Genomic DNA, 23,046 nt, shown 5'->3' on the forward strand with positions numbered 1-23,046 from the left:
CTTTCAAAATGCACTTTGAAAGAAATTGGTTTGTAATAAAAAAACTGACAAATAAAAACACCTGCAATCAAACACCCACTCACTCACCCACCTACTCACTCACTCTCTCTCTCTCTCTCTCTCTCTCTTTCTTTCACACACATATACATACTCTCTTCCTCACCGTTGTCGTTGTCCTGCTCGCCCCTCCCCTCTTGCTCCGTGTCGGTCAGGGACAGGACTGAATTTGCGCGGCTCGAAACACAAGACGTCCGCTCTGACTTCACTTCCTGCATCCACAGCCTGAGGGCATGATCAGGGGAAGCCCCGCCCTCTGACTCAGGGTCCGAGGCCATGCCGACTGAAGCCCCTCCTCCAGGGTACGCAAGCTCCTGATTGGCCGAGTGGAGCTCAGTCTGGAAGTCCGGAAAAGCCATCTGAGCTGATTCTAAGAGTGAGAGAGATACAAAGAGAAATGTATGTTTTTAATGTACCTTTTTATTTCCTATTAGCTGTTATTAATTTTTAACCCTAATGAGAGACTGTAACACACACCTCAGTTTATATCACAATACCTACATTTAGAGTGTTATTAATATTTAACCCTAATGAGAGACTGTAACACACACCTCAGTTTATATCACAATACCTACATTTAGAGTGTTATTAATATTCAACCCTAATGAGAGACTGTAACACACACCTCAGTTTATATCACAATACCTACATTTAGAGTGTTATTAATATTCAACCCTAATGAGAGACTGTAACACACACCTCAGTTTATTTCACAATACCAACATTTAGAGTGTTATTAATATTAACCCTAATGAGAGACTGTAACACACACCTCAGTTTATATCACAATACCTATATTTAGAGTGTTATTAATATTCAACCCTAATGATAGACTGTAACACACACCTCAGTTTATATCACAATACCTACATTTAGAGTGTTATTAATATTCAACCCTAATGAGAGACTGTAACACACACCTCAGTTTATATCACAATACCTACATTTAGAGTGTTATTAATATTCAACCCTAATGAGAGAGTGTAACACACACCTCTGTTTATATTATTATTTTTATTGTAAATATTATTATTATTATTGTTGTTGTTGTACACATAAGTACACATAATTACACATTTACACATAGACATTAAAAGGTCTTATTTGTTTACCTGCCAGTTCACTTTGAAACAATTAATAACAATAAATTACATGAAAGACTGTAATGGTTTTAATTGTTAATAATTAATCATAATTACAGACAATAACTAATAGTCCTCTGTTAGTCAGAATCCCCCTCCTGCTCTCCCGCTCTTTTCACCTCTCTCTTTTCCAGTCTCTTCATTCTGAAGAGTGAGAGTCTGAGGGTGTGCTTCTATTAGGGTGTAAGTGTGTGTGTGTGTGAGAGAGAGAGACAGAGTACGTGTGTGTGTGTGTATTTAAGAGTAAGTGTGTGTATCTGTGTGAGAAAGTGAGGGTTGTGCCCGCTCTCAAGTACTCTAAAGAATCCTCTTATCGTCACGACAACCCTCCTGACTCCTGTCTCCGTAGCGACCCTCCCGTGTTCAGTTACCGTGACGACCCTGCAGACCAGTGCTTGTGCTGTAATCATCAGGGTACTAATTACCCAAACACACACACACACACACATACACATACACTCCCATCGTCCTTCAAACAGAACATGACCCTGTGTCTCTGTATCTAACCCAGACACACACACACACACACACTCATGCACTCTCTCTCTCTGTGTCTGGCTCTAACTCATCTTCTGCTGTTTCCGTGGTAACTGGAAAAGTATGCTTTGTCCAAGGCATTACATTTGAAAGAAACGGAGGAGCTCTGTCCTATAACACACACACATACACATGTGCCTGTTTCATAGCTCCACCCACTTAGCATCTACACTTATTGGCCATGTTTTTGGAAACAACTACAAAACAGGTGTACAGTTACAGACTGTAGTCCATCAGTTGCTGTTGGTCAGATTCTGACCACAGATCTGCTATTGTCCAGATACCGTTTGGGTGGTGGAACATTCTTCACACTGCAGTATCAACTGTGCATCTACAGGTGGGCTTCAGTTTTTCTGTTCATCGGCCAGGGGTGGGGTTTCTGATAAAGTAGTCTGTAAGACATTGGTGCATTGGTCAATTACAGCATAAAGGTAAAGGTGCACATATTTGTGTTAGGGGCAGTGAGTACACACACACACCCAGAGCGGTGGGCAGCCAACTCCAGCCCGGGGAGCAGAGAGGGTAAAGGGCCCAACAGCGACAGCTTGCCGAGCCCGGGAATCGAACCCACAACCTTGTTATCAATATCCCGGCACTCTAACCGCTGAGCCACCACTGCCACCATTTAGACAGTTACATCATTTAGAAGTCCCAGTGAAGCTCTATCTCTAATAAGCACTTTTTTTTTAACCCATGGCCCAGTATATTAACCTCTTGAACCCAAAGCTTGAACCTATTGCTCAGTAACTATAATTTATTTTAGCTACGATAAAGTATTATCTATAAAGTATTATTACAATAAAGTATTAACTTAAAGTAAGTAAAGTAACTGCTACGAAACAATGTGCAACGTATATCATCTGAGGATGAGGAACTGAGGTGTTGGGCCTTTAAAGGGTTTAAAGGGTTAAGCCCCACCATCACTAGCAGTGTCATTGCTGTGCTGCAGTACAGAAGCCAACATCTCCAAAGATCCAACTCACCTTGGCAACAGCCTTTTCTTTCTTACCCTGCGGAAAACAGCTATCAAACTCAGTATGTATGCAGTGCCAGACCGAGGAAGTGCTTCTTCCCCAGAGCCGTCATGTTTCTCAACACTGCGCTCACTCCCCTCCAGCACCCACTCCTCAAAGCACATCAGTACAAGGTAACCCCCATGTGTCAGTGTCTCACTTACGGGATAGATGGAATGTTCTGTGCCGTACACAGGATTCATAAAGCGCACCGTCAGAGTTGTAATTAAATAGATGATGGGTCAAATTAATTATATAAATTAACCGACGTCTTGAGGGCTCTCGACTGTTGCAGCCGTCTAAGCTTCTGGAGATATTTGACTACAGGCTGACAAATGACTTCAGAGGTCTGTGCATAGTGCCACCTACCACCAAACTGGGATAGCTTGAAAAGATTGGCATCAAGGTTGAGCGCAGTGTGTCATTTTTAGGCTTCCTCTAAATGCACCGTGGCACTAAAACAGCTAAATGATTTGATTGTATACAGAGGAAAATGAAATTTAACTGTTTATTTTTTTGAGCCTATACTAACTGCTTGCAGCCTAAGAACATACATGCACACAAAGTGAGAGAAAGAGCAGATTTGATGACATGTGGCCAATATCCAGCAAATGATCACGCCCTGGCTGTTCGAAAAAGTGTCTTAAATGCTCATAATTCCTGTTTTTACAGGAGCACTTATAAAAAAACACAAGCATAATAGATGTATTATCTAAAGAGATTATTAAAAATGAACAGCAGGCTTTTAAACTGTTTTAAATGTTCACATTTGGACGCACATTTTGGGCTACTTTCAGCTTCTGGTGGGCAGGCTTTAAGCTAAAATGTAGGCTGGCAATCCTGCCAGTAAATACACACAGCGCTTCACAGACACAGGCTAGCTGCCAAAGCTTAACCTGAGCTAACACACAGCAAGGTCAATGGGCATCACCATCACTGTGTGACTGTGATTAAACCCAAAGTATAACGTAACGTAGCTTATAAAAGCTTCCAGACAGTACAAAGCGCAGACAGGCCACAGAGAATGTGAGAAACTCATATAGGTTTAATAGAATGAAACATTCAACATCAGGTAGTTCATTTCTTATGTTTGTTTTTATACTTTTATTATCTAGATTGAATGTCTTTCTAGATGGATATTTCAAGCCATGTGCCATCTGTCAGGGCTGTCTGTGGTCTTGTTCCTGGTCTACATCGTGGCAATCTGAGAAACTGTGCTAGGAGTCTCTAAAAACAGTCATGCTTCCATAAGTGTTGGTAGTGGTGTTTGCACCCTCTTTAAAGCCATCCATCCATTCGTTTTAGCTTTTTCTTCCTGGTCAGGGTCACAGTGGGTCCGGAGCCTACCCGGAATTATTTGGCGCAAGGCAGGAATACCCCATGAACAGGGCACCAGTCCATCACAGGGTACCACACTCATTCACTCATACACTCACATCTAGGGGAACAGTTTAGCATGGCCAACTCACCTACTGTACAGGTTTGTGGGAGGTGGGAGGAAACTGGAGAACTCAGAGGAAATTTTAGGTAATACTACTATTTCATATTTAATTATGTAATTTCTCAAATCTATATCAAATATGCCCACTTGGCTTTAAACTACTGTTATTCATAAAAAAATAAGGTATTCATAAAAAAAAAAAATACAAGCATGAATAACGACCCACATGGACATAAGGAAAACACACCAAACTACTTGAAGAAAGTAAACGGAGCAAGGATCGAACCCTTAACTGCAGACCACAGGAGCTGCGCAGCATAAACACTACCTGCTGTACAACCATGCCACCCCTCATTAAAAGCCAATTGTTTATTAGTGGCCTACCCCCTGTTATAAACCCCACTGCTGCACATAAGTATAGCTCATCACATGATACCCTCAACACATACACACTCGCACTGAAGAGCCACAGCTTCACAGCCTTAGCCATTAGCCTCACAAAACACACGCACACAGCAGCTTAAGCAAATCTGCTCGTCTTGGCTGTTTCCCACCAACTTTTATTTCTGAGCAATTACTGTGTAAGTCTGTGTTGGACGTCTGTCTGTGTGTGTGTGTGTGTGTGTGTGTGTGTGTGTGTGTGTGTGGTGTTCGAATCAAGGAGGCTTTTACTTAAAATATTTTTCCTTACAGGCTTAAACAGAGCTAATGCATTTTTAATGTGAAAAGCATCAGATGAAAGAGGGAGTAACATCTTACATCCACCCACACAGACACACACACACACACACACACACAGAACCTGAGCAGATTTTAAAGCCTTTGACTAACTCATCATTAGTGAAAACTGACAACCAAGTATATGTGTGCATATTTAATTACATTGTATATATTTAAACTTTCTTACTGAAACAAGGTAAGGTGGCTGTAAGTAAGGGTTTAATGATGATAAAGCAGCTGTGTGTAAATGTTTAAATGGTGATAAATCAGCTGTGTGTAAAGGTTTAGTGATGATAAAGCAGCTGTGTGTAAAGGTTTAAGTGGTGATAAAGCAGCTGTGTGTAAGGGTTTAGTGATGATAAAGCAGCTGTGTGTAAAGGTTTAAGTGGTGATACAGCAGCTGTGTGTAATGTTTCTGTAAAGGTTTAGTGGCGATACAGCAGCTGTGTGTAAAGGTTTAAGTGGTGATATAGCAGCTGTGTGTAATGTTTCTGTAAAGGTTAGTGGTGATAAAGCAGCTGTGTGTAAGGGTTTAGTGGTGATAAAGCGGCTGTATGTAAATGTTTAGTGGTGATACAGCAGCTGTGTGTAAAGGTTTAAGTGGTGATATAGCAGCTGTGTGTAATGTTTATGTAAAGGTTTAGTGGTGATAAAGCAGCTGTGTGTAAAGGTTAAGTGGTGATAAAGCAGCTCTGTGTAATGTTTCTGTAAAGGTTTAGTGATGATAAAGCAGCTGTGTGTAAAGGTTTAGTGGTGATTCAGCAGCTGTGTGTAATGTTTCTGTAAAGGTTTAGTGGTGATAAAGCAGCTGTGTGTAAAGGTTTAGTGGTGATACAGCAGCTGTGTGTAAAGGTTTAAGTGGTGATACAGGAGCTGCGTGTAAAGGTTTAGTGGTGATAAAGCAGCTGTGTGTAAAGGTTTAGTGGTGATAAAGCAGCTGTGTGTAAAGGTTTAGTGGTGATACAGCAGCTGTGTGTAAAGGTTTAAGTGGTGATACAGGAGCTGTGTGTAAAGGTGTAGTGGTGATAAAGCAGCTGTGTGTAAAAGTTTAAGTGGTGATAAAGCAGCTATGTGTAATGTTTCTGTAAAGGTTAAGTGGTGATACAGGAGCTGTGTGTAAAGGTTAAGTGGTGATAAAGCAGCTCTGTGTATTGTTTCTGTAAAGGTTTAATGATGATAAAGCAGCTCTGTGTAAAGGTTTAGTGGTGATTCAGCAGCTGTGTGTAATGTTTCTGTAAAGGTTTAGTGGTGATACAGCAGCAGTGTGTAAAGGTTTAGTGGTGATAAAGCAGCTGTGTGTAAAGGTTTAAGTGGTGATACAGGAGCTGTGTGTAAAGGTTTAAGTGGTGATAAAGCAGCTATGTGTAATGTTTCTGTAAAGGTTAAGTGGTGATACAGGAGCTGTGTGTAAAGGTTAAGTGGTGATAAAGCAGCTCTGTGTAATGTTTCTGTAAAGGTTTAATGATGATAAAGCAGCTCTGTGTAAAGGTTTAGTGGTGATTCAGCAGCTGTGTGTAATGTTTCTGTAAAGGTTTAGTGGTGATACAGCAGCAGTGTGTAAGGGTTTAGTGGTGATAAAGGAGCTGTGTGTAAAGGTTTAGTGGTGATACAGCAGCTGTGTGTAAAAGTTTAAGTGGTGATATAGCAGCTGTGTGTAATGTTTCTGTAAAGGTTTAGTGGTGATAAAGCAGCTGTGTGTAAAGGTTTAGTGGTGATAAAGCAGCTGTGTGTAAAGGTTTAGTGGTGATACAGCAGTTGTGTGTAAAGGTTTAGTGGTGATACAGCAGCTGTGTGTAAAGGTTTAAGTGGTGATACAGGAGCTGTGTGTAAAGGTTTAGTGGTGATACAGCAGCTGTATGTAAAGGTTTAGTGGTGATACAGGAGCTGTTTGTAAAGGTTTAGTGGTGATACAGCAGCTGTGTGTAAAGGTTTAGTGGTGATAAAGCAGCTGTGTGTAAAGGTTTAGTGGTGATACAGCAGCTGTGTGTAAAGGTTTAAGTGGTGATAAAGCAGCTATGTGTAATGTTTCTGTAAAGGTTTAGTGATGATAAAGCAGCTCTGTGTAAAGGTTTAGTGGTGATTCAGCAGCTGTGTGTAATGTTTCTGTAAAGGTTTAGTGGTAATAAAGCAGCTGTGTGTAAAGGTTTAAGTGGTGATACAGGAGCTGTGTGTAAAGGTTTAGTGGTGATAAAGCAGCTATGTGTAATGTTTCTGTAAAGGTTAAGTGGTGATACAGGAGCTGTGTGTAAAGGTTAAGTGGTGATAAAGCAGCTCTGTGTAATGTTTCTGTAAAGGTTAAGTGGTGATACAGGAGCTGTGTGTAAAGGTTAAGTGGTGATAAAGTAGCTCTGTGTAATGTTTCTGTAAAGGTTTAAGTGGTGATACAGGAGCTGTGTGTAAAGGTTTAGTGATGATAAAGCAGCTATGTGTAAAGGTTTAGTGGTGATAAAGCAGCTGTGTGTAAAGGTTTAGTGGTGATACAGCAGCTGTGTGTAAAGGTTTAAGTGGTGATACAGGAGCTGTGTGTAAAGGTTTAGTGGTGATAAAGCAGCTGTGTGTAAAGGTTTAAGTGGTGATAAAGCAGCTATGTGTAATGTTTCTGTAAAGGTTAAGTGGTGATACAGGAGCTGTGTGTAAAGGTTAAGTGGTGATAAAGCAGCTCTGTGTAATGTTTCTGTAAAGGTTTAGTGATGATAAAGCAGCTCTGTGTAAAGGTTTAGTGGTGATTCAGCAGCAGTGTGTAATGTTTCTGTAAAGGTTTAGTGGTGATACAGCAGCAGTGTGTAATGTTTCTGTAAAGGTTTAGTGGTGATACAGCAGCAGTGTGTAATGTTTCTGTAAAGGTTTAGTGGTGATAAAGCAGCTGTGTATAAAGGTTTAGTGGTGATAAAGTAGCTGTGTGTAAATGTTTCTGTAAAGGTTTAGTGGTGATACAGCAGCTGTGTGTAATGTTTCTGTAAAGGATTAGTGATGATAAAGCAGCTGTTTGTAAAGGTTTAGTAGTGATAAAGCAGCTGTGTGTAAAGGTTTCTGTAAAGGTTTAGTGGTGATAAAGCAGTCATGTGTATGAAATTATTATATTTCTAAATAAAGCAAACAAACAATTAAACATGCGACAGCTCTGTCTCAGCTCAGCCAAACCCCACTCTATAAATTATTTTTGAAACATCGTTGAAAATCAGTTAAATTACTCTTTAATGCAGATTAACATGACTTTTAACAATGATTGTATGCAGGAGGATTACATGTTATTATTGGATTAAATATTACAATCAACAAAACAGACCATTCTGACTGCAGTGTTAGTGTTGATGCCAGGCGAGGTGTTTCCAAAGTCTCATCACTCATGGGATTTTCACACACTACAGTTTCTAGAGTTTTAGAGACTGCTGCGATAAACAAAAATCATGCAGTGACCCGTGGATCTGTGGGCAAAAAACACCTTGTTAACTCTTCCGGGTCCCTCATGGCATATATGCCTTCAAACGCCTCTTCCTACAGTTTTTAGGTCATTGAAGCAAAATAAAATGACAGATTCAACTTGAATAAAAGACTGTAACACACACTTCAGTTTATATCAAAATACCTACATTTAGAGTGTTATTAATATTCAACCCTAATGACAGACCGTAACACACACCTCAGTTTATATCACAATACCTACATTTAGAGTGTTATTAATATTCAACCCTAATGAGAGACCGTAACACACACCTCAGTTTATATCACAATACCTTCATTTAGAGCGTTATTAATATTCAACCCTAATGAGAGACTGTAACACACACCTCAGTTTATATCACAATACCTACATTCAGAGTGTTATTAATATTAACCCTAATGAGAGACTGTAACACACACCTCAGTTTATATCACAATACCTACATTTAGAGTGTTATTAATATTAACCCTAATGAGAGACTGTAACACACACCTCAGTTTATATCACAATACCTACATTTAGAGTGTTATTAATATTCAACCCTAATGAGAGACTGTAACACACCTCAGTTTATATCACAATACCTACATTTAGAGTGTTATTAATATTCAACCCTAATGAGAGACTGTAACACACACCGCAGTTTATATCACAATATCTACATTTAGAGTGTTATTAATATTCAACCCTAATGAGAGACTGTAACACACACCTCAGTTTATATCACAATACCTACATTTAGAGTGTTATTTATATTTACCCCTAATGAGAGACTGTAACTCACACCTCAGTTTATATCACAATACCTACATTTAGGTATGATGAGAAACCCCCCACAGACACCCGTGTGCTACCTTTCTGACCAATAAGTGAAGAAATATTAAGAAGCTTGTATCTCCATATTGCTACATTCATTTGAACGTCCGTGCCACACACACACACACAAACACACGCATATACTGTACACACACTTACCTTGCTGGCTTTTGTCGTTGGGTTTTCTGCACACTTTGTGGCTGTTGTAGGTGAACCTGCGGTCGGGCTCGTAGTCAGAGTGTGTGTGCGAGTGCGTGTCACGGTAATGCTTGTGACGAAGGTCAGCTCCCTCATCTTCCTCAGACGAGCTGGAGTAACTGAGCTCCATTCCAGGCCGTGGGCGAGACAGGGACTGATACACATTATCATCCATCGCTACGCACCTACACACACACACACTCACACATACACACACATACACACACAAAGACTTTGACTGCCACTAACAGTCAAAACACTCTCACACTTCAAATCACACCACACACACTGTAAAGAGAAAAGGGGGAGGGGTGAGGAGAGAGAAAAAAAAAACATTTTTTAATCTTTAGTTGTAAGTTTGTATACTCATACAAACAGCATCTTCAGTACTGAGTAGAGCACCCTTTTACTGTTATGACCTTCTGCAATGTGATGCATAGCCAGACACCAGTTTCTGGCAGCATTCATGAGGAATTTTAGCCCATTTCTCATGGGTCACAGTCTCCAGTTCACTAAGATTTATGGGTTTTGCTGCTACCGCTTTCTATGGGGTTCGAGTCAGGTGACTGTGTGTGACCACTCCACAATCTTCCAGGACTTCTTCTATAACCAAACTTTGGTGAACTTTCAGATATGCTGGGGATCATTGTCCTGTTAAAACGTCCAGTGATGCCCAACCTTCAGCTCCATCACTGAAGGCATGATGTTTTCTCCTAGGATTTCTTGATGCTTGGTCGTGGATTGGATATGTAATCAGTTTGTCCAGGTTGAGTCTAGGTTGGGTTTCTTGTGGGGATTTTTTTTGTCTGTTTCAGATCTGTCTGTTCGGTCTGTAAGAATGCGCTTAGTGCTGTTGTCAACAGGCAGCACCGGCAGCTCGGCAATACAACCACGGAGGAGAGGAACAGCTGATGTTTTTTGCTGTTGCTGACAGAGGCGACATGCATGCTTTTTCGAGGACAGATTCGTTAATATTACACATATGAACCCTATGCTATTATAATATATAATATATATAATATTCATAATAAGCCATTTTAGATGCTAACGTAATCCTATATTTGTAGATTAACTGAGATGGTTCTTCACTTTTAGTAAAAACCACACTGACAACTAAACTAAACTAAATATTTCTATTGTGCGGAATTAGTAAAAACAGAACTACATACACCTGTGTTAGCACTGCTTTCTAACCCGTATGCGCGGTCCTAAACAATGCCACATTTCTCAAGTCATTTGTCTCATATGAGAGTAACACATGCTGGTTTTCACATCTGTCAGGCACTGCTGGACTGTAAATATTACAGTCATTAACACTTCAGTAGCAGCTGCACTCGACTCGCTGTGAGGACTAGGCCCTGAGACAGCGGTGTTGTCTGCTGCAACTCACCGAGGTAGGCAGCCCCGCAGATGAAGAGAGAGGGAACAGGAACGCAGCAAGTGGGATGGTACCCATGCAAGACTAAAAGCTATCCTAAGGAGAGCAGCTGCTTCTTCGCTAACAAACTCTGTTGACTGGTGAACCTAGCTGACTTTGATGACTAGTCTGAGGGACTGCCACATTTTCATTTTCACTGAAACATGACAGAACATCCCGGACTCTGACTGAGGAAATCAGCGAAACTGCCTAACGATAGTGTCTTACACTGTGCGTACACGATCTGGACAGTAGCTACAGTTATTCCAACAAAAACAAGATCAACTCTTTTTAGTACCCTAGATTTCAGAAGAAACAACAAATGAGCAGGTGTCCCAATAAAAGTTGGTTTTACGTTTATTCCCTATGGACCAAGGAATTAGATTGAAGTATGGTGTGCTTACCCAGCCAGGGAATTGAAGCCTGGTCTGCCAAAGGGAAGCAGTGTTGTCACCCACTACTCTACACCAACCGCTATGACCACATGCTAGATTACAAACTGGATACAACCTGTTATTTGGCATATCACTTAGTGCAATAATCTCCAGGAAAGAACATGTGCTTACTGAATGAAATTTTGCACAGGTAATTACATAGCCAGAAGTCCCTGTAGTTACTAATACACCTTAGTGTGTAATAAGTATTGGAGTGTTAGGGGATTTAGTTATAACTCAGGTAATTACATAGCCAATTACGTATTGAGTTTACATACGGTTTATACAGGTAATTACATAGCCAATTATGCAACAAATTTACGAGCATTTGCACAGGTAATTACATAGCCAATTAAGTATTAAGATTACATACAGTTTTCACAGGTAACTGCACAGTCAGTTACGTAATAAGTTTACATACAGTTTGCACAGGTAATTACATAGCCAATTATGCAACAAATTTACAAGCATTTGCACAGGTAATTACATAGCCAATTAAGTATTGAGTTTACATACAGTTTACACAGGCAATTACGTAGCCAATTACACAATGAGTTTACGTACAGTTTGCACAGGTAATTACGTAGCCAATTACACAATAAGTTTACGTACAGTTTACACAGGCAATTACGTAGCCAATTACACAATGAGTTTACGTAATTTGCACAAGTAATTACGTAGCCAATTACGCAATTAGTTTACGTACAGTTTACACAGGTAATTACATAGCCAATTACGTAATGAGTCTATGTAGAGTTTGCATAGATAACTGCATAGCCAGTTATGTAATGGGTTAAGGTACAGTTTGCACAGGTAATTGCAAAGCCAGTTACGTAATGAGTTTGTGCACAGTTGCATAGTTGTAAAAAATAAAAGGTATTCTTTTGTTTTATAAAATTCAAAGCCAAACATCTGCTCTTCTGCTTTAAATTACAATCTGCACTTTTGACAGAATTCCCTCAGAACATCTCATGGTTCAATGATGTTTAAACTAAGAAACAATTAACAGAAAATGTAAGAAGAGGTGTTAGAGGTGTGTGCGCCATGGGGAAGCTAGCGGGGTGAACAGGAATCAGTCTGTAGCACAGTGATAGACAGACGGGACGTTTTAAGGGAAAATGATGTAAGCTGTGAATCTATGTCAGACTGACTGTCAGGTAAGATTACTGTCCTATTTTAATTTCCTCCCATTTCCTCTCCGAGTCCCCATCTCCAGCACAGCCCTACTCTGGAGACAGCACTGCAGCTCTCTCTAACAGATGTGCACTGGGTGGGCGTAAGAGAACACTAGGTAAACGCTGAGGGGCACTGGGTGGGCTGGGATTGGATGAGTTTAGAATATGTATGGGAGGAACACTGAACAAAGGGGAGCAGTAGATGAGCTTGAGGTGGATGTGGAGGCACTGGGTGGGCAACGGGGTTACCCTAACCCACTAGGTTGTGCAGGTAATGCATGCATGGACACTGGGTGGATGCTGGGAGGCACTGCATAGGAGCGTGAGACTTAAAGGGTGGGCATGGGGAGCACTGGGTGTGAGGGGCGCTGTGTGGGAATTAGGAGGCACTGGGTGAGCATAGGACCATAGCATAGGGGTGGGTAGAGAGGGGGAACTGGAACTGGTTGGACATTGGGGAAGCCCTGACACTGGGTGGGTAGCTGAAGGAACTAGGTGGGCACTTGTGGGGAAACTGAGTAGGAATCGGGTGTTAGGATGGTATCGGCTGGGTAGTGGGTTAGGCTCTGGTTGTTTGTGAGGGGAAGCTGAAATGCACTTGGTGGCCATTAGAGTAATGTGGTGTGTATAATACGAGTACTTAAACACTCTCAAGGGTTAAAACCAAAATCCTACCACTTCAAATGATTCTGGTGATGATCCTAGACAGCACACACACCTCCTACAGTCTGTGAGTGCAAGTGCATGTGTGTGTGTGTATGTGTGTAAAACTGCTGCTGTATTCCTCCCTGCTGTCAGCGCAGTGGAAATAGCTCACTGTAAAAGCTTTAAATTAACTAACTCACTAAATCGAAAACTCCCCGCATGAATCCTGCGCATTATTGACATAGTCGCAAACATAGGACACACACTCGCTCTCAGAGGACAAAGGAAAGACGAGACGTACTGATAAACGGAGAGATAGAGGGGAACAGATGAAGCGATAGGAAGATGCTGAGATAGAGAAACGGACGGAGAGATAAGAACGATGGAGAGGTATAAAATAGGAAAGCCTAAATTACTCACCCCGCAACAAGGCCTCATAATCAATATCGCAATCTGCCAACACATCTAAAATACAGCTTTTCTCTGCTGTGTTCAATTAATAAAAGGGTTATTAGCTGAATTAAGCATCCTCTTCCAAAACATTAACAACATACAGTGCAATATATAACTGCACTGTGCATTGATTCATAAAACCAGCCAACACTGTCTTTTCTCACATTGTAAAGAACGGCATGTTCTACAGTGAAGATGTGGACAAAAGTATTGGGACACACATCTTAATAAATGCATTTAAGTGTTTCATTCAGTCCTATTGCCACCTAGCCATGCAGTCGTCCCTTTATAAACATTTGTGAAAGAATGGGTGGTTCTAAAGAGCTCACTGAATTCTAGTGTGGTACTGTTATAGGATTTTGTTATCGTCCCTTCTAAATATTCCACAATCAGCTATGAGTGGTATTATTGAGAAGTGGAAGCGTTTAGGAACAGCAGCAGGGTTACAGAGCAGGGTGGCCAAGTACTGAGGTGCATAGTACATGCAAGTCCCCAACGCTCTGCTGAATCGATAACTGCATGAGTCACATTCATTTACTGAGTTTAACCAGAGCCAGAAAGAGCACAATTGGCCTTGCTCGTTCAGGGGTCTGTCGATGGCACGTCCTCCCCAGATTTAAAATTACATTATTTGAACAATGATGTAATGAGCTTATTTGAACCTTTGCACACAACTGTGAGTGTTTTTGTCAGTGAACTCTCTGAAACCTATGACAGCATTAAAATGCTGGGAAGACCTGAACCATATGAAACCATATTGGTCATTAGCTTTTGGATATTACTGGGTCATTTTAATCCATTAGAAAGAGGCTTGTTACACCCTAAAGCACTTTTGGGATGGGTTCGGTGTTACATAGGGAGGTGGGGTCATTTAATTCTACCAGGTACTGATGTTGGAAGATCAGCTCTCTTACTCCAACTCATCCCTAAGATACTAGATTGAGCTCCATCACTCCAGAAAAGTACCCATTAAAGAAAGTAAATTTACTAATAAGAAGGGTGTCCATAAACTTGTGTCCACAAATACAGGAATTCTAGAAATGTCTTTTGTCTACAGTGCCTCCTAAAACAATACACACACATCAACACTGCCCTTGGCTTCACCTCTCTCCTCTTCAGTAGCTGAGCTCCCTTTCACTCTCTGCATTCAGCTGTCTGAACCACAGAGACTTCACGCTTTTGAAACGCACACACACACACACACACACACACACACACACACACACACACACACTCTGCTCAGGTTCAGAATCCTGCTCTGTTTCTTATCTACAGCAGAGCCACAGCGCTGGAAACAGAGAGTGTACAATACACTCTTATCATACTCATTCAGAATGAACAGACCCGGCTGATCCACTCCACTGCAGTTGCCCTGATGCTCCGCTCACAGCCTGCAGTACAGAGTCGGGATTAGCCATTAAACACCAGTGTTATTTCACTGAATGTGTATCTAACTGTCTAACACTGAAGTGTAAGATGAAACTAAATTCTGTGGGGTGTAAAGAAACAATCTTAATCAGATACTGAACTGTGAACTGAAATTAAATTCTGTGGTTCATAAAGGAACAGTCAGACTCTAAAAATCTGAAACTGAATTATGACCTAAAACAATCTAAATTTGAATTCTGTGGACTGTCGGTTGGCTTCTGAATGTGAAATTCCATCTTGAAGTACAACTAAAAGTTCAGACTTCTAAGTTACAAGTGTTCAGCTTTTCTGTTAAATTCACATTTTTAGATTGAACTGTATTTTCAAGTAAATGCATTTGTGTGCTTTTCCTTCTGTAGGGCAGAGGTCTTTTATTTGATAAGCGAATCTTAGAAATATAAATTTGCAGAAAAATGAAACACTTTTTGGAAACTTTCATTAGCTCTTTGCCGAGCATGAAATTCACGCGACACATTCACACACCTCATTACCACCCTACAGTTCTCCATATAATTTCACAGCAATAATTATCAAACACATCTCCCTGTGCTCAACTCATTTACATTTAAGGCATTTAGCAGACGTTCTTATCCAGAGCGACTTACAAAAGTGCTTTGCTATTTACCCAAGAAAAAAACTCAGCTAGTTTGAATAGACTAAAAATAACTTAGATACCTCTAAGTTTAGACATTACTAAACACAAGTAAGTAAGGTGACCACTCTTAGCCTGAACCTGAGTGTGTGTTTGTGTATGTGTGTGTGTGTCTATGCTGTTAGACAGGAAGACAAGGCATATTCCTGGTTGACCTGCATTTGACTTGAAGGTATGTGACTGTTTTGTGTGTGTGTGTGTGTGTGTGTGTGTGGGTGTGTGTGTGTGTGTGTGTGTGTGGTGAATTTAATCCCCTCCCCAGAGAGAATTTGATCTGATATTCTTCCCAGCAGTCTAACTATACAAATAAGACTGTTGCCAAACACAGTTACAACACAACCCCTTCATTACATACAGTGCAATACACACAAACACACACCACTATTTAGTGCTTCATTTTTCTGCCCTTACACAACCATTTTCCAACCTTGTTACCGTACCTTTAAGTGTGTGTTTATCTGTGGTTCAATTAAAACGCTAAAATGCTTTAGGTTAGCGGAGCTGTGTCCCAAACCACACATTTCCACACTACACAGTGTACACATAGTGTTTCAAAGCTAGTCACCATTAGCACTATTATATGCATTATTAGAGTATCTGCCTCTGCAAAGATGCAGCCAGAGTAACATCATTTTGCAGCTTTGACATCTGTTGTTTCGTGGCAATTAACAAATGAACACATATACATTATAACTGATATCAAGATGATATTATCATTTATTAAGCCAAGCTTAAGGGTCTGTGGTGCTGCAAATTTCTGTAGCTGCCCGCATCAGATTGAAATGACTTGAAAACCGATCCACACCAAGAGTCCTTCGAGCTTCAAGTACGGCTCGGCTCGACCCGGCATCCCTCAAAATCCATTCAGTGTCCTGGCACTGAAGTGGTGGAACGAACTTCCCCTGGGTGTCCGAACGGCAGAGTCGCTCGCTGTCTTCAAACCCAGAATGAAGTCCCACCTCTTCTGAGAATATCTGGGCGAATAGTAGAGTGGTCACCTTATTGACTTTTGTTTAATAGTGTCTTAGTTTAGAGGTATCTAGTTTAGAGGAATTTTTAGTCTATTCAGACTAGCTGAGGTTATTCTTTGGTAAATAGCAAAGCACTTTTGTAAGTCGCTCTGGATAAGAGCATCTGCTAAATGCCTTAAATGTAAATGTAAATGCAAATGAAATCTCCACTCGCTAGAAACTCTGGGCACATCCGTCTTGTGCAGAACTCTACTTGCAGCCTTCTGTCATACGTACGTCACCTTGTTTACCTAATTTTGGTTCGACTGCAAAAAAAAGTTGGTATGAACACAAAACAAGCCTGAATGAAAATCACATTTTTTTGCTTGGGCCGGACCAGGGGACCCCACCTACAAGTATAAACAAACCCTAAAAATGATTACATACGTAAATGAGCTCTGACTGGCTACCTTGTATTGAGCCCTATTGAAAAAGTAGCCTGAGCTGAAGCGCTGCTTATAACGTCAGTGTGAATGGGCGGAGCTAAACTGCTGAATAGGTGGAATTGTGTTGTTTTTTTTGTAACATCATAAACACAACTGAATTCAGAACAGCTTATTTTGTGTATGTGAATGAATGGACTGCAAGAGTGAATGGCATTTTTTTAAACAAAGCCTACATCACATTTAAATAATTAATTCTAATTTAGAATTCTAATTCTAATTTAGGAAAAGTGTTACTATGGCTTTAAGTTAATGTGTGGCTGAGGATTTTATTGCATCCAGCTAATGTTAGCATCGGTAAGGTTCAGGTACTGAAGCCGGATTGTAAGCTGTAGATCACTTTTATACACTGTATATGCCACGTAACCCGTGCACAGGACACACTCTATGCACAGTCTAATGACAGTCCTGGTGGGCTTACTAATTGATATATTCAGTTATAAATGTAGAGGGGAGCGTGCATGTGTGTCTGTGTGTGCATGGAGCTATTCCTGGTGAATACTGAATAATTACTGACATAACCTTTCTGTTCTCTGTGAAGTGTGTGTGTGTATGTATGTGTGTGTCTTTGATGCCATTATCAGGTTTTGGTTATTCATTCATTCACAATTCATAAATACGCATAGTCGGGTCACTCTTAACAAATCAATCAGCCAATCAATCAAAATGTATTTATATAGTGCTTTTTACAATGAATATTGTCACAAAGCAGCTTTACAGAGATCCGGATCCGAGCCTCTTTAGAGCAAGCTAGTGGCAACAGTGGCAAGGAAAAACTCCCTCGGGGTCGAGAAGAAGAAACCTTGAGAGGAATTAAGATTCAAAAGGGGAACCCATCCTCCTCTACATCGGATCATAACAATAAAAAGCAAAACAGGAATAAAAACAACAATAAAATACCACTGAACCAAAAAAACTTTTAAAAATCATTGTATTCATCTGCACATGCAGCTGCTTCGTTTCTAGTTCTGCATCTTCAAGGTCCCCTAAAAGATCACAGCTCTGTACATTCCCTTAAACAGCCTATGGCCCGCCGCAGGCTGGTAGTGTTATCACCAAAGTTACCCTGGAGTTACTGAATAATACACCTTAGTGTGTAATCAGCCTTGGAGTGTTAAGGGGTTAAAAAAAGGGGGTTCTTCAAGGGTTCTACAGTCTTATGCAAATGTTTTGGCACCTCTGGTAAAGTAAGTACAAGTAAGTAAGTATAAAGTATAAGTATAAAAGGAATCTTTAAAGAATGTATGGTTCTAAATAGCGCCAATTATCACCCTTTGTTTCAATTTCTAACACACTTGATTTAGTCATGTGAAAATGTTCATGCATATATTTATATCATACAAATCTTTTTGTATTGATGTACATCCACACGCAGAGACATTACAGTGTGTGAAGTTTCACACTGCCCACAGTAAAACAGATCAGTGTGTAGAAGCCATCAGAGCTTTCAATGCTTGTACCTGCTGTATAAATGATGGACTAGGCTTTTGTTCTTGCTGGATGCGCTGTTTTTTTGTGTATCAGTAAATGCTTATTATTGGTTTTATATACAATCAGACAAATGCTAAAACATGAGTGATCTGTGACATATTCATATATTTATAGAGTTTGACACTGACAGAATAAACATCTATAAATGTTGAGCTGGATGTGGAAGTAGGCTCCAAGTATCTCAAATATAATCCTTGTTAAAGCTAAGAGTGCACTGCAAAATAACGGGATTCTAGCATGTGAAATCACCTCGAGACTAAGTAGACAGGGATGTTAAATTTAGTAATCTGCAGGGTAAATTTCAGTTATGTCCTTTTTTCCTGCTGCAGCACAATGCTAAATGCTAAATCCTGCATGCTACAAGAGCTCCTGTCTCTTTTTAAACATTTAAACCTGTGGGTTATTTTAGTGTTTTAGCTTACAGAGTCATTTTACCGTCTCAACAAGTAACGAGACCACAGTGTAGTGTGCGTGTGTGTGTGTGTGTCACTGTAATCATAATTATTTCATTAAAATGCCTTACTCAGCACTCAGCAGAGAGTACACTGTACCATGTTTCCCCGTTTTGTATGTGTGTGTTTGTGTGGGTGTGTATGTCTATGTGTGTTTGTGGGAAACAGAGAAAGACTGCATCAGCATTTTGTGCATATGGTTGCATGTGTGCTTCTGTGTGTGTGTGTGTGTGTGTTTCTACAAAAGTTAAATCCAAGCACTATTGCTCCATGTCTGCCTCAGCTCTACAACATTGGTTAAACTGAAAAGCAGCCCGCTTGAAATCATTGTAATTGTGAACAACACATTTACATACATCCTCCCATTCAGCCTGCAGGGGCTTAGCCCCGCCCACTTACACTGAATTTATACAAAGTGTATCAGCTCTGAGTGCTTTTTAAACGAGGCTCAGTGCAGAGCAGCCAATTAGAACAGATATATGTATATATATATATATATATATATATATATATATATGAGTCTTAAAGGCACAGTAAGATAAATAGGCCCTTTAATTAATAAAAAATGGTAAAGAAGGGGTGTGTAGAAATGAATTAGGGGTTTGGTTTATGAATCCACAAAAGCTTTATAAAGGGATCAGCATGTGTCTAAACATACTAAACATGCCTGTCAATTTTAGTGCTTTTAAATTATACAGCCAATCCAGCTGTAAAATAAGTGACTCTAAAAGAATAAAACCTAAATATGTCTATAAAAATGTTTTTTTCTGCACGTTTTACACCCAATTACTATCTATTAACCGAATATAAAGCGCCTGACTGTTTTCTAAATATCTAAAGATATGCCGCAGATTAAGCATTAAACAACCATATATCAGTATATTCTATTGTGTTCTATTACACACACACACACACACACACACACACATATATATATATATATATATATATATATATATATTATTGCAGTTTAATTGCAGGTAAATGCTCTAGGCATTGCAAGCTGCAGCCTGCTCAGAACGGCGAGGGTCAGGTGTCAGATCGCAGAATGATCGGCAGTGGCCTTAAAATGGCAGCGTAAACAACCCTATAAGTTCTACTGCATTTAAGGTGGAAAAGAAAATTCCAGTAAGAATTCCAGTAAGAATAACTCCAGCCTCATTGGTGCTGCATCATGTTTGTTTAGAGTGTCATACATTACCACATGTGACTTGGTTAAAAATCTCTAATGCTGTTAACAAGCGAATAACGAGGGAAAGACATCACAGGAGTGCATGGGCCGCACTGTGTGTTAGGAGAAGCAGGTTAGACAACCTGATCTGATGTCAGTTGGGCCAAATTTAGTCCCACACAACTTGAATACAACAGAAGAAAAACTAAGGAGAAAATAGTTTGTTTTAAACTCCACTCCAGACCCAATCTCTAGATTCACCTTAAACACCACTCATTCATGTGTGCCTGCGTCAAAATACTTTACTGTCTCATGCTCTCCTGCCTGCTTTCCTTGAATCTGCTGATCTGAATCTCATGCTCTCACTAAATCTACTAACAGAGCTGACTAACTTATGGATCCACATGATCAGATAGGCACAATATAGGCCACCCAGACCCCCTGCTGACCTCAGGGCAGCAGATCTGTGCTGGAAGTTTCAGGAAACACATTAATAAACACATGTACATATAGATGAACTTTATAGCGTAGACATTTCACGGCTCTGCGTCGCTCTTGAATAACACAGGAAGAAGCTGCTGAATCTGAACCTGAATCCAAGTATGGATAATGGCACCGTGAGGAACAGAACTGTGAGCAATAAATAAGCTATATGTGTGTGTGTGTGTGTGTGTGTAAGTTAGTGTGTGATTTTGCTTCTTTTCTATTACCAAGTGTGAACGACACTCCCCTCAGTCTGTTCTGTCATCCTCATGTCTAATTGCCCAAGGCTCATCGGCCAATCAGTGGGCACACTGCCAGAGACGGATGGGCTTCAACGCTCAGCCCCGCCTACCTCCTCAATTAGTCATGCACTCTTCTCGCCAGACAATTAGCAGCCTATTGCCACGACAACGCAAAGATGACACTCACTAACGAGCTTTAGATTGTCATATTTAACACACGTTTAATGAGCGCCAATAGGAAGATTTTCTCTCTCTTGTGCACTCTCTCTCTCTCGCACGCTTTCTTTACTCATATTTAACTCCCTCTCTTTTTTTTTTTAAAACAATCTCTCTCTCTCTTTCCCACCCGCCCCCCCTCTCTCTCTGTCTACATAACTGTGGTGGACTGAAAGCTCTGGGTGTGCTGTTTATACTAGAGGGTTTCTCTGAAGAGTTGCTAATTCTGGCTCACGACTCACACACCCATACACACACACACACACACACACACACACACACACACACACACACAAACACACACACATATACACACACTCCACGGCGTATTTAGAGTGTGATACGGGAGCTAAAAGCCTGCCCTTCAAAACCTGTCATCTCTCTTAAGACTCAAACTGAACCTCTGTGTGTGAGCATGTGTGTGTTATGACCCGAAACAGGCACACACACACACACACACACACACACACACACACACACACACACACACACACACACACACTTACTTACATAAATATAAAGTCAGACGTTCCACTCCACCACCACTACTAAAACACAAAAAAATTTATGGTTTAACTTTACACTTCATTTTACAGTTGTTAAAGAAGGTGGGCAGCAGCCCAACCAGGCCAAAGACAATCAATACTTACAGCCTGGAAGTCTAACACACAGATGCACTTACTGTATTTTGTAGTGTAGAAATGCACTGTATGGCAATGTTGGGGTATGGGATTACTACTTGGGTATTAAACACTATGTTGGATTATGGAATTATTACAAGGCTATTAAACACTATGGTATTAAACACTATGTTGGGGTAGGGGATTAATAATAAGGCATTAAACACTATGTTGGGGTAGGGCCTCGATACTAAGATATTCAACACTATCTTGGGCTAGGGGATTACTACTAGGATATTAAACACTATGTTGGGGTAGGGCCTCGATACTAAGATATTCAACACTATCTTGGGCTAGGGGATTACTACTAGGATATTAAACACTATGTTGGAGTGTGGGATTAATACTAGGGTATTAAACACTATGTTGGGGTGTGGGATTAATACTACGGTATTATACACTATGTTGGGGTAAGGGATTACTTCTAGGGTACTAAACAATATTTGGGGTGTGGGATTACTACTAGGGTATTAAACACTATGTTGGGGTAGAGGGGTCAATACTAGGGGAATAAACACTATGTTGGGGTAGGGCATTAATACTAGGGGAATAAACACTATGTTGGCATAGGGCATTACTGCTAGGGTTTTCAACACTATGTTGGGGTAGGGGATTAATACTAGGGTATTAAACACTATGTGGGGATATTGAATTATTACTAGGGTCACTATAAACACTATATTAAGGACTGGAATTAATACCAGCATATTAAACACTATGCTTGTGGTACAGAACTGATAGTATATACCAATATACTGTACATAATTGTCACTTGGACATTAAATACTGTACACTGCTGTATGGTTTTAGAAATGAGGTATTTAATACTGTATATTGGTTTTACAAAGTTGTTTGAGAAAATGTGGGAAAACTTCTCTCGTAGTCAAGCTACGACTACTGCAATATTAGCACTTGCTTAAATTCACCGCATCTGTTTAACACTGATGATATAAACAGCATGACTGACATATGAAAGAGAGAGAGGGAGAGGAAGAGAGAGAGAGAGAGAGAGAGAGAGAGAGAGAGAATAACAGAAAAAAACAAAGATAAATGGACACAGATGGGCTGTTGAGAGAGTGTGAGAGAAAGAGAATAACAAAGGCAGATGGAGAGTCAGAAAAGACAAATTGATAATAGAGGAATAGAGAGTAACAGCGAGAGAGAGAACGAGACCTCAACCACTTTTGTTGATTTATTTGTAAAGATCCATATGTACTTAATTTCCATTAATTTTAAATGTGTGTGTGTGTATATATATGTGTGTGTGTGTGTAAATGCTAGACCGCAT

At 40.3% G+C, this 23,046-nt stretch overlaps 1 protein-coding gene across 1 annotated transcript in view; it reads right to left on the reverse strand.

Annotated features, from left to right (window-relative positions):
* The window catches only part of tenm1 (teneurin transmembrane protein 1), a 178,203-nt gene that overhangs the window by 109,600 nt on the left and 45,557 nt on the right, over positions 1-23,046 (reverse strand). The window contains exons 2-3 of the mRNA XM_072676606.1: positions 9,328-9,654; positions 164-427 (exon numbers count right to left, since the gene is read on the reverse strand). Of these exons, the coding sequence (XP_072532707.1) occupies positions 164-427; positions 9,328-9,541 (478 nt within the window). The 5' untranslated portion in view covers positions 9,542-9,654. The remainder of the gene's footprint in view (positions 1-163; positions 428-9,327; positions 9,655-23,046) is intronic.

The sequence above is a fragment of the Salminus brasiliensis genome, chromosome 1 (genome assembly GCF_030463535.1).
Source record: "Salminus brasiliensis chromosome 1, fSalBra1.hap2, whole genome shotgun sequence".
Lineage (NCBI taxonomy): Eukaryota > Metazoa > Chordata > Actinopteri > Characiformes > Bryconidae > Salminus > Salminus brasiliensis.